The sequence below is a fragment of the Mus musculus genome, chromosome 8 (assembly GCF_000001635.26).
Source record: "Mus musculus strain C57BL/6J chromosome 8, GRCm38.p6 C57BL/6J".
In the NCBI taxonomy this organism is placed as follows: domain Eukaryota; kingdom Metazoa; phylum Chordata; class Mammalia; order Rodentia; family Muridae; genus Mus; species Mus musculus.
The window spans coordinates 83,904,222-83,916,363 of NC_000074.6; the positions used below are offsets into that span (position 1 = coordinate 83,904,222).

The following is a 12,142-nucleotide window of genomic DNA, read 5'->3' on the forward strand; positions in this document are numbered from 1 at the left end:
TGCTGTCTCATCCCACCCACTCTCCTGCTTTTACAAAGGCAGTTCCACCCAGGACATGGCTTGTGAACTCTGCTTCAGACTTCAGCTTCCGCAGCCCTCCTGTCTTTCTGTAGAGCCCGTGACACCTCTGTAGTTCCCTGATTGATTGTGCCTGTTTACTGTCTGTCTGTCTGTCTGTCTTGAGTACGATCCAGAGGTTCGGGGTCTTGTTAGTTTAGGAGCACAGGTGCCCTAGAAGAGCTCATTGTTGAACTGCCTGTGGTCCTGGCCTGCCATTCCCAACTCTCAGGGTTGGCTGAGCATGAGTGGGAAGCCAGCACAGGCTACAGAGGGAGATCTTACAAAGAGGGGAAGGAAGGAAGGAAGGAAGGAAGGAAGGAAGGAAGGAAGGAAGGAAGGAAGGAAGGAAGAAAGGAAGGAGAAAGGGAGGGAGGGAGGGAAGGAAGAAAGGAGGGAGAGAGATGGCTTAAGAGTCACAAGTGTGCTGCGCTCGTACAGGACCAGAATTCAGTTCCCAGCTCCTGGGGATCGGACATCTCTGGCACCTACACTGGTGCACACCCCCCTCCAACACATAAACATGATTACAGATAATAAAAGCAATGTAGGGCAAAGGGAGGAGGGAGGGAGGTGGGCTGGCACAATTGGCCCTGTACGATAACCCTTTGACCTGCCCCCTCCCCCCTTTAGTAGCAAGGCAAGGGCTGGTTTAATTATGCTTACATTCTTATGTAATTCTGTGCACATCTGGGGACATCAAAGGTACCCTTGCGTGTGAGGACGTGTGGGGACATGGTGCCACATGACTGTGCTACAGGGTTTAGGCTCTAGAGAGGGAATTCGAGGGACCCTTACCCTCACCAGGAGGCTGGGAGCCCTTAGAATGTGAGCAGTTGCTCCCAAGATCCCACGGACACTGACCCTCTTTCTGGGATGGGATCCTCCGTGGTTTAGGCTTCTCTGGGCCCTGGGGAGCGAGTAACCTTGTCTTGTTCGCCTCCCCTTCCAAAGTGGGGAGAACATAACAGTTCAGTCAACAAACTGGAAACGCCCCAGAGCTAAAAATAACAACGTCCCCACACTTACCCAGAGACTTAAAAAGTCACACATGGACTGTGAGCTACTAGTGGCCCAATGGTATCCCTGATGTTGGAGCCTGATGTGCATGCTAGCTAGCCCTTTCTCTCTCCCCCGTCTCCTCTCTGTTGTCCCAGGCTTCCACCCTCTTGCCTCAGCCTCCTGAGTGCTGGGATGATGGACAAGGTTCTTCATGGTGTTCTTTATGGGACCCCCTGGAATCTGTAGGATGCCCAACACCACCCTAGAGATACACTGCCTCAGTGTCAACAGTGTCCTCCACAGGTACCACGGCAGCACCCAGTAGTCTCTCCAGGCCAATCAATTCCAAGGCAGAACTGTCCAGCTGACAAGCATACTCTAAGGCCGTGAGTGCAAGTTTGGCACACCCACTCAAAATAAAGCAACATGGGGGTTCCCACGGGCTCTGGACTGGCTATGTTCAAGTTCATTCTTCTCTTCACCCTAGAAACGTAAGATGCCCTTCTGAGCTCATGACAGACAGAATAGGCGGTGACCAAACCATGGTCGCCAGACCCTGCCACAGAGCACCTCAACTAGGGGCGGCTCCATTTGGGGCTTTGTGGGTTATTCTTTCTTCCACCCTTTCAAACCCCTAACTCTAGATAGGAGAGAGAAAAAAATGATGGAGGGGGAAGGGAGTGACATTCTTGTTAGACTACTTCCTGCAGATTAGGGCATTGAGTTCCTTGGGGTAAGTTTGATCTTCACCATCAGGGTCCTAATTCTCATTTCCTTGCATATGACTGCTTGACAAACCACAGCCAACCAACAACCCACCCTGGCTCTCAGGGACCTGGCATTTATATACTATCTGAAAAGTCCCCAGAATTCCACATGTCACACGATTGCAATAACTATCTGCCACTGGTGGAATCCCACCCCTGCTAGAGCAGGAGGCAAATCACAGTCAGCTGCTGTGAACGGTCTGAAGCAGCACCAGACCCCACACCTGGGGTTAAAATGAAAATACATTCTTATAATATTTCTGTGTTTTTTAAAGAAACCAACATTCTCACTATAGGTTCAGACATAGTCTGGCTGCCTCCCCACGGCTCATGGCCCCTCATTCTCCCTGGGCTGTTCTGTAAACGTGGTCTAAGCCCCAGAGTCTTTGCTGTCTCCAGATGAGCCTGCCTGTTTCTGTAGTCACTGCGAGAGGCCGCTCAGTGGTTAAGAACACTGGCTGCTCTTCCAGGGGACCTGGGTCCAGTTTCCAGCAGTCTGACAGCAGCCTACAACTCTAGGGACAGGTTCCTAACCTGGTTTCTGTGGGGTACAGCACATATGTGGTACACAAACATACATGTAGGCAAAACACCCATATATATAAAAAATGAAAGCCCCCCCCCTTCTAGCTTTATCTTCCACTGAACTAGAACATAACCAGACTACTTCCTTAGCACCAGCTCCTGCTCCTGAGTGCTGGCTGACACATGGTAGCTGCTTAGGAGAGCAGGTGGAAAGACTACTTTGTCTGTTTTTCTGTCTGTCTGTCTACCTGCCTACCTGCCTACCTGAGGCAGTGGAGATATGGGGCCTGGGATTTCCACAGCCGGGCAAGTGCTGCACTATGAGGTGCTGCAACCACAAACCCAACGTTATTCTGAGCCTCTCAACCACACTTTGCCACTCAATGTGCCCCTGCAGAGACATGGTTCCAAAACTGTGACCTGCATACATATCTCGTCATTTAGCCAGAAGTGAACCTCATCAGGATTTGAACCTTGGACCTGAGGATGCTCTTCTGTGGCTTTGTCCCTTTGCCTTCCTGAGAATTCTGCTTCTTTTTTTTCCCCCTTTCTGGGGGACTTCGCACCTCCCCTGCCAGCATGCAGTCATCGGGGGGACAAGAGTGTCCTGTATGCCCTCTGCCTGGCATGGGAGGTGAAGCTGAGGTGAACAGGGGCACTGTGAGGTGGACACACACCATGGCTGCCCTGGTACTGAAGTACCACAGTAGAGAGCAGAGCAAGCAGGCAGGTCGGTCAGAGCTTCTTAGAAGAAGGGAAACTGGCTAGAAAGCCTGAGAAGGAAGTACTCCCTAAGGTGAGGAAGAGGCAGGGCTCAGGTACGGAAATAGAAGGTGTTTGTGGCTGAGTGTGGGTAGGAAGCTGGACTGGACCTCAGGGCTGTCATTGGGTTTGAAGGGTCTGTGTTCACCTGTGGAGGGTAGTGAGGCCCAGCATGACATCTGCTGCTGGCAGAACTGAAGTGCTAAGCTGCCAGGGATCGGTAGGGTCTCTGGACTAAGCAGATGTGGGGCAGGGGTGGCCCAGTCAGGCAGTCCTGTGGGAGAAGACTCTCATAGCCAAAGGCATCAGAAGGTCCAGGAGCTCTTCCTGGCCCTGAGACATAGAGATGAGGTGGCACAGTACTCCTGAGGCAGCGTTGAGTACAGCATTGATAGGATGGGAGGTAGCAGCTGGGAAGGACGGGTTTCTGGCTTTGGAGGCAGGAGAAAGGGGGTGAATAGGGTGATGTGCCCCCCCCTCTGGTCCTGGGACCACCATCCACAAAGATTCACTGTCCAGGGTAGAGTAGTCCCATGCTTAGAAATGCTTCTACCTCCTTCACAGGAAAAGCCAGGGTCATCGCTGAGGCCTGTAGGTGCACCCTCACTTCCTTCCACTCTCCTCTGCGTTTGCTGGCTACCAGCTTGTAGCACATTGCTATCTCGGGACCTTCTCACAGAGAAACATTCCCTGACTGCACATTTTGAGGCCCCTCCTGCATGTCTGGCCCCTTGCACCTATTTTGTCTTTATTAATCAACAGACAAGCACCTACTCTGTGCTCTGAGCTGACTATATGGTAGATGGAGACAGGGCCTTTTTCTCTGTGGTCTCTAGCTGGTGGGAAAACCAACCCAGAGAGTTAACTATAGGGAAGGACAGAGTGGGAGAGGACATGGGGAATGAGGGTGTATAGACTGATGGGAGTCTAGAGAAAAGGCATCCAGGGATACAGGGGGTTGTGGGTGGCTCTTGCCTCTCTGTAATCCAGGGATAGCTTGTGGCCAGCTGGGGATGAACCCAGGGCTTGTGTGTGTGTGTGTGTGTGTGTGTGTGTGTGTGTGTGTGTGTGTGTGTGTGTGTGTGTGTACACTCATCAGGGAGTGTCTCTCCAGGGGCGGGGAGTGGGGCTGTCACTGAACCATACCTCCAGCCTTTACATTTTTAAAAATTCATTCATTTATTTATTTTGAGACAGAATCTCACAATCTGTTTAAAATCCTGACTGGTTTGGAATTCAGTTTGTAGACCAGGCTGGCCTTGACCCTATGACAGTCCCATTTCTGCCTCCAGCCAGGGCAGCCTTCAACATTTCTCTATCGAATGCTTCCATCTCCAGTTCCTGCTCTGCTGGGCTCTGGGACACACTCATACACAGCCCTGCAGAGCCAGCACCCAATGGGAGAGGAAAGCATATGATGAAAATGCCGGGTTCCTCCCTCGGCATCAGAGCCGTGGGAGATGAAGAAGTAGGGGCAGGGCAGAGCGTAGCATACTGGAGTTGGCAGGCCTTCCTGGGCTCTGAGGAAGCATGAGAGCGAAGTCCAGTAGACAAGGGGGTGGGCAGGATATGCAAAGATCCTGGGGAAGGGCTGTGTGGGACCTCAGTGAAGGCTTTGCCTTTTGGTCTAAGGAAGGTGGGAGCCATGGGGTGTTCTCAGAGAACCCGAGGGAATGATTCAGGGGTTAGCTGGCTACCCCGACCTCACTTCAGAGAAGGGAAGAAGTGACTTTATGACAAAGATGTCACAGGGATTCACTGCAGCTGTCTGTGGGGAAGTGTCTGCAGCATTGAGTATGCACTGGGGACCTGTCCTCGTCCTAGCCTTCTTGGGAAAGGACTCAGGCACCTGCTCTATCTCTGCCAGACTCCCTTGTCAGTTCCCATGTAGGCTCCAGGAAGACCAAGAGCCTAATCAGTTGATCCAGACCCAGGCCTCTACTCCAGACTGGCTGTGGTCCCTGCACAGTGTCCACTTCCTAGAAGTGGAGGTGCAGGTGAGTCCACAGCCAAGAACAGGAGACAAACTGCCTCAGGATGGCTGTTTCAGGGACGGGTGAGTGAGGCCAGGAGGGGCCCAGCGCCCCCATCTTGTTGCCTGTCACCCCTCCTCAGACTCTCAGACTCCCAGACTCCCACCCACTCAGCATACAGGGTTGCCGTAGCAACTGCAGGCTAGGGCAGGCTCCAGGCGCCCCCTCTCCTCCAGCAGCCGCTTCTCCTCCTGTCACACTCCTGTCCCCACCCTAGGGCACTCGAGGACAGACCCTGCTGCACACGCCCTCTCCAGGCTAAAGGCAAGTGTAGGTCTCAGACACAAACACAGAGGCAGGTGTGTGGCCCCTGGAGGACATACCAGAGTGGAGTCGCCAGCCTCGTTTCCCCAGGGTCACAGGTGTGAGCACTGCTGGGGCCTGGGAGGGACTTCGTCGTCTCTCAGGTCACTGTCGCCGTGTTGGTGGGTGAGCTCAGTGAGGGCTTTAAGCTGAGGGAGGTGGGAGCCGTGGACTGCCCTGTGCAAAAGAGGGACAGAAATGATTCAGGTGCTAGGAAGTGTCCCTCACCTCAGTGGAAAAACTGCTATAGAGAGTGAGGATGGGGGCGGGGGGGACTGTGCTGGGCAGAGATGGCACCCTGAAGAGTCTCAGAAGGTACCAAATTCCATAAAGGGGCCACTGCAGCCCCTTCCTCTGTTGTTGGGGTTAAGTCAGGTGTATGGTGGCCAGGTGTGATAGCACCCACCTGTCATCCAGCACTTGGGAAGCAGAGGCAGGAGGATTGCCACAAGCTCAGGACAGCCTGAGGATGAGTCCCCAGGTGTGGCAATGTACATCTGTGACCCCAGTAAAGACCAGGGGATCACGGCCGCAGAGTCATGAGCTTGCTAGCCAGGTACTCTACATGCTGGTAAAGAGACTGCCTCAGAAACAGAAGATGGAGAGTGAGTGAAGAAGACACAGTGTAGTCTGCCACGCCCTGCCCCCTTTATAAACACTCACTCGAGGGCTGGCAAGGGCTGGTGAGATGGATGGTTCACCTTTTAGAGGCACGTGGCCTACCTTTCCCAGGCTCTGCTCTCAGCACTTCCGACCTTCATGTTGGGGATCCAGGGCTTTCAGCCTCTGTAGGTATCAGCACTCACTCAGGTGTATATACCCCACATATACATAGTTAAAATTGAAATGTATATTAAATATGTAACCCTGGCCTGGGACTTGCCGTGCTGACTGACTAGCCTCAAGCTCACAGAGCTCTGCCTGCCCTGCTTTGTCATCCTGCGTTTAAAGGTGTATGCACTTAGCTTAAATTTTATTTTAAAATAATGTCTTAAGTTATCCAGGCTGGCCTTGAACTCACTCTGTAGCTGAGTGGCCTTCAATTCAAGACTCCCTTGTCTCTTCCTCCTAACTAGTTGGACTGACAGTCAGTTCTGCAGTCCCCCACATACACCTCACTGGAGAGGTTTGGAGAGCTTTTAGTGGGTGGGGCAACTAAGGTTAAGTGAGACCCTATCATGGGTCCCAGCTAGGGGCACTGCTGGTGTCCTTATAAGAACATAAGAGGCGCAGGGATATATCTCCTACACACCAGGGAGGCTGAGTGAGGACAGGTGAGAAGACGGTCTGCATGCTGGCCAGGGAGCCCTTGACAGAAGGCCAGCTTGCAGGCCTCTTCAGCTCAGACCTATCTCTTAGAGCAAGGAGAAAATACGTTTCTGCTGCCCAGGGTCCCAGATAGCAGAGTCTGTGCTTGAGCCTGTCTGTGAAGTAGTGTAGCGTTTGCAGGACTCTGCATACCCCATCCTGGAAGCTTTAACCCTTCCTGGGACTGCACGGATTCCTGACACAGCATCAGTGTATAGAAGAGTAATTGTTGAGGGGATCCAACATCCTCTGTGGGCATCTGTACACAAAAGGTCTAAACATTCGCGTGCACGCTCACACCCCCCCCCCACACACACACATATGCACATGGATGGATTGATATCTTTCAGGGTTTTTTTGTTTGTTTGTTTATTTGTTTGCTTTTTAGAGACAAGGTCTCAGTATGCAACTCTGACTGTCCTAGTCTTTACTATGTCCACCAGTAGTATGTACACTCTGTACACTATGTTCTGGCTTTGAACTCCCAGAGATCCACCTGCCTCTGCCTCATAAGTACTGGGAGCAAAAGGTGTTTGCCACCACACCCAGCAGTAGTATACAAAGCCATCTTCCCAGCTCCCTCTAAACAAATTTAAAAATCATAATACAATCCAAAGACATACTAATTTGATAAACTTGCATGCTCAGGAATGATGGTAGGAAAATATTACAAGCTCTTGTTTTCCCATAATTAAACCACCATGTTTTTATAAACGCAGAAAACTTTGGAAAAAGCCAAGAGTGCAGAGCACACCTATGGTGGCATAGTCTGCGAAACACGGTTGCACTCCATAGGCTAAGCCGGTGGAGACCAGGGCACATGCTGCGAATGTCTTGGACTTAAAATCAAGACTCCAGTGGAGTCAGAGAGTATACTGTAGCCAGTGTTGGCTACTTAGTGGGGGCTCTTTTCTTCTTCCTTCACCTTCTTCTTCCACCCTTTCAACCTCCTAACCCTAGATAGGACTGAAAAAGGGGTGGGGGTGGGGCAGAAAGGGGTGACCTCATCATTAAGACTACTTCCTGCTGATTAGGGCCATCAAGTTCCTTGGGGCAAGTTTGATCTTTGCTGTCTGGATATCTAATTCCTCCTTGTTTCTTCTTTGCTACTTAACAAATGGCAACCAACCAACAACACACCAAATGAATCTTGGGATCCTGGCATTTATATACCCTCTGGAGAATTTATATACCTCCCCCCCATCCCCCAGAATTCCAAATGTCACGTGCTCACAGAACCTATCTGCAGCTGGCCAATCAAATCACGCCCCTGCTAGAAGAGGAAGAAAGGAAAAGAAGCCACAGTTCTCCCTACAGTGCAGTTCAGGCAAGCCCTGGCAGAAATGCCTCTGTTCTCCATGTGTTTGATTTGAATTACTTTTTGGTCAGTTATGAGAAGTTGGTGGTGAGGCTACAACCCATGGCTCAAGAAGCTGGCTTCTAGCCCCCAGAGCCTGGGGTCCTGTCCTCAGCAAGTCAAGGGAGAAAGAACCAGGCAGGCCTGGTGCCAATGTACACAATTCCAACCCTAAGAAAGCTAAACTGAAGGGCTGGGTGAAGTGCCTTGGGAGGACGCTTGCCTTGAGTGGGCTTCACAGAGTCCCTGGGACTGCAGAACCAACAGCCCCTGGGGAGTCTTGGCGCGCTGGTATCTGGGGTCCCAGCCAGAGGAGAGGCTGAGGAGGTAGGAGTGTCACTGCAGCCCAGGAGGTCACAAAAGCCTGGGCAGCATGGTAAAGCCCTGTTGCAAGGTAACAGGTAATTAAATGAAGCTAGGCGTAGCATGCACTTGTAATCCCAACTTGCAGGAGACCAAGACAGGAGAGCTGCTGAGAATTTAAAGGCCAGTTTGGGTTACTCAAAAACCAAGCAGTCAAAATGACCCTGTAGTTAATACCACTTACTGTATGCTTAAGTGGTTCGGAGACTGGGGGTGCAGCTCACAAGTAGAATAAATTCTTAGAAACACGGGAGGCCCTAGGTTTCATCTGCACTCTAGAAGAAAACACATAGTTTAGATGATCTAAATTATGTCATGATTTATATATAACGTATATGAGTATGTTATTATGTATGTACTCCACCTCTGTGCTTGGTGACCTCGGGAGTCTAGAAAAGAGCATTGGAATTGGAGTTACAAGTAGTTATGAGCTACCATGTGGGTTCTGGGAACTGCACCAGGGTCCTCAGCAAGGACAAGCGGTTTTGACCATAAAGTCATCTCTCTAAATCTTATGTTGTAGTGTTAAAAACACAACATCCCTCGGCCTGCAGGAAGCCTAGAGTGTTAACACAATGAGGACAGACCCCTGACTCACTCAGAACAGAAAAGGGTCAGGGCTTCTGAGATCTGGACCTGGAAGGTGGCTGCCACTGGTGGATAGGAGGGGTTCTTGGGGTCTGGTCCTGCTAGAGAGTATACTTGCACCTTCGCAACCTCTGCTGTCCCTGGGGCCTTAGGTCATGAACTGGATGGGACTCTGCATCGAGAATGTAGACTTGGGGGAAGACTTTGTCCCGTGCTGTTGTCCGTCTACCCATCACTGTCGCTGTGGTGTCCCTGCCTGATGAGGGTCTGATAAGCCCACTGCGCGCATTTGAAGATTGTTGTTCTCGTAAGAGTATAATAATAATTTTACCTCCCTGAGGGGGGAGGGGTGGCAGAGGATAGACTTGGCCCTAGATTGTTTCAAGGTGACTTGACTTTGGGGACCTGGACTCACATGGGGCAGGGGCTCACAGAGCCTCCTGTAACTGTTGTGAGCCATTTCCTTCTGCCTCTGAGGCTCTCACAGTTGGAAAGAAAGCTCTAGGAAGGACAGGTGAAGCCTACCCGGATGGGCTGGGAAGGAGAGGGGTGGAGAGCGTCCGAGGGGTCTATCCCAGAGTAAATGGGAGGGAGGTGGCTAGATGGTCAGGGGGGCTGGCGGATAAGACGAGAGCTGGTTCTGGTGCTGAAAGGACAGAGGACAGTCAACCCTGGATGGGTTCTACTGATGGACCTGCCTCCGTGGGAAGGAAGGTCAGGGGTGGCTGGAGCAGGAGTTAAATTTAAGCTGAGCTGATGGTGTTGGTGAACTGCCGATTTCTGAGCATAGGCTCTGGGCGTCACAGGGGACTATCCCAGTAAGGGGCAGGGGAGGGGGGCTAGAAATTTTTGTGAGCAAGAAGGGAGGAAAGGAGAGGTAGGGTTGACACAACAGGGCACTTGCTGTCTTAGGAGTAGAGGGAAGTTGAGCTTTGAGATGTACCATGTCCCTTAGCTCTGGAAGGTGAGGGGCAGAGTGGGGGCTATACACAGAGGTAGACTTGGCATGGAACTTATGAGGGAGATGGCAGGAGGTCTGAGATTCAGTCAACAAATACGATTTCTCAGTATGTAGGGATTGCTCTAGAAGTTGGGTGTGGTGGTCATGAACTAGATATCTAGGTCCCTGGATGGCAGTTTCCTACCCAGATAAACAGTTTCTTATGAGCAGAATGATGGCCAGCCCTGTGGATAACTGTGAGTTGTAACTGCACAGAGGAAAAGACACATGCGAAGGCCCCAAGGCAGGCCGAGGCAGAGCAGAATGGGGAAGGGACCTAAGTGAATTGTGGTAGGTGGTTTCTCAAAAACTTTGGGAAGAGGAACAGCAGAGCTGAGCTGAGGGATCCCACACTGGAAAGAAGAGACTTGGAACTTATAGGCATGGAGTGGAAGGGGCAGGCTGGGGGACAGGTGGAGACCCCGTGGTGCTTCCTCTGGAGACCCTTCCTAGAGTGAGTTCTTCTAGGCGGTTGGCAGGTGAGGTTGATGGCCCTAGGCTGAGGTAGCCCTGAAGACTGGGGTTTGGATGTCACAGGAGCAGAGGGGAGGGGGGGAGAAACTGCAAGTCACAAGTGATGGCCTGGGAGGAGCTTGTGACCAAGGAGGCCATCAGTACACCCTTGGTCCCTATTCCTTCTCCTCCCACCCCGACTGCCTGTCTCCAACTCACCCCGAGAGTCCCTTAGATAGGAAAGAGGGGACTTGGGTGTCCCTGGTCCCCTATCTGTGGCGCCAGCCAGCTGGATTCTAATTAGCTGCCAGAGCAGAGAGACAGGAAGCAGAGTCTAGGGGCGGGGCTGGATTCCTGCCCAAAGCTGAAGCTGAAATCAGGTTAGACACCCCTTGCCCTCCTGGAGGGATGAAGATGTGTGGTGGTGCAGAGGACTGAGTTAGGGATGAGGTTGGAGCAGCTCTGCTGTGGGTGGGTGCTTGGCAGCCATGCTGACCTATCAAGCTGCCCCCCCCCCCGAGCTGGTGACAGTGACCTGGGACAGGGCAGTGTGCACCCCCAGGGTGCAGAGGGCCCAGGAGGGGCCTCACCACTAACAGAAGATGGATGCCCTCTGTGCTTGCTGAGGTCAGCTCCTGCCCAGTATCATTCCCCTGTCCTCCTTCAGGCTGGTGGGCCAGGCCGTGGTACCCTGGTGATGCGGGGCGAGGCCCCCCCCACAGTCCGCTGAGATCCCTGTGCCCAACCCTGGCCTTCGCCATGGCCCGCTTGGCTGCAGCACTCTGGAGTCTCTGTGTGACGACTGTCCTTGTCACCTCTGCCACCCAAGGTAGGTGTTGGGAAGGGCTGGGTCTCCAAACCCAGATGGGAGGGTGGGTAATATGAATTCTTTATGGGTTGCAGCCTCCACCCCAGATGAAGTTGGACCAGGCCAGAGGGAACCTGGTGATGCCACTCTTAGCAGGCACCACTGGGGGATGTTGACCACCCAGCAGGCCAGGGTACCATGTGCTGTCTTGCTTGGGGACCCTGAGGACCAAGACATGCCTTCTGGGGGGCCACCCATTTCTCTGTCTTTCCCTCCCCTCATTCATCACATCTCTGAGTCTCACTGGGACCAAGGCTTAATTAAAGCATGCCTGCTGACGTTTATTTAAAAACAAGTAATTACCCAGCTCTGGCCTGGGATCCTGCACACGCCACAATTAGTGCCCTGAGCACGCTGCCCACTGTCGATTACTTAGTTACCATCGCAAGTCGGGTACCAGCTGGGTGCAGAGCAACAGAAGCTAAGATGGGGGTCTGTTATCCTTGCCCTCTCCAGAGAAGGTCCCCCTCCCCATACGTCCAGTCCTGTCCTCTGGAAAGTCACAGGGATGAAGGGACACTGTCAGCCTTGTTCTGAAGCCTTGGCAGGATCCTGCTGGTCACTGACCCAGTCTCCCCAGTACCCAGGTTCCGGGAGCAGCCCCTGCCAGGCCAGAAGGGGCTGTCTCCACCCCCAGCCCCATGTGAGCCAGCCTTCCACCCCCGGCCTCCCTCCCTGACTAGGGAAGCTAAAATTAGAGGAAGCAGATGGCACGGCAAGCACGCATGGGAAACTTTCTCTCAACTGGGGCTCTGC

At 52.5% G+C, this 12,142-nt stretch overlaps 1 protein-coding gene across 12 annotated transcripts in view; it reads left to right on the top strand.

The window, feature by feature from the left end:
* Adgrl1 (adhesion G protein-coupled receptor L1) overlaps positions 1 to 12,142 on the top strand; it is a 41,857-nt gene that overhangs the window by 4,124 nt on the left and 25,591 nt on the right. For 10 of the 12 annotated variants that reach the window (NM_181039.2, XM_006531120.3, XM_030243629.1 and 7 more), the window contains exon 2: positions 11,186 to 11,347. In NM_181039.2, the coding sequence (NP_851382.2) occupies positions 11,278 to 11,347 (70 nt within the window). In that variant the 5' untranslated portion in view covers positions 11,186 to 11,277. Of the gene's footprint in view, positions 1 to 9,217; positions 9,373 to 11,185; positions 11,348 to 12,142 lie in introns of those variants that run through there. The other 2 variants (XM_030243626.1, XM_006531121.4) reach the window with 2 other exon arrangements.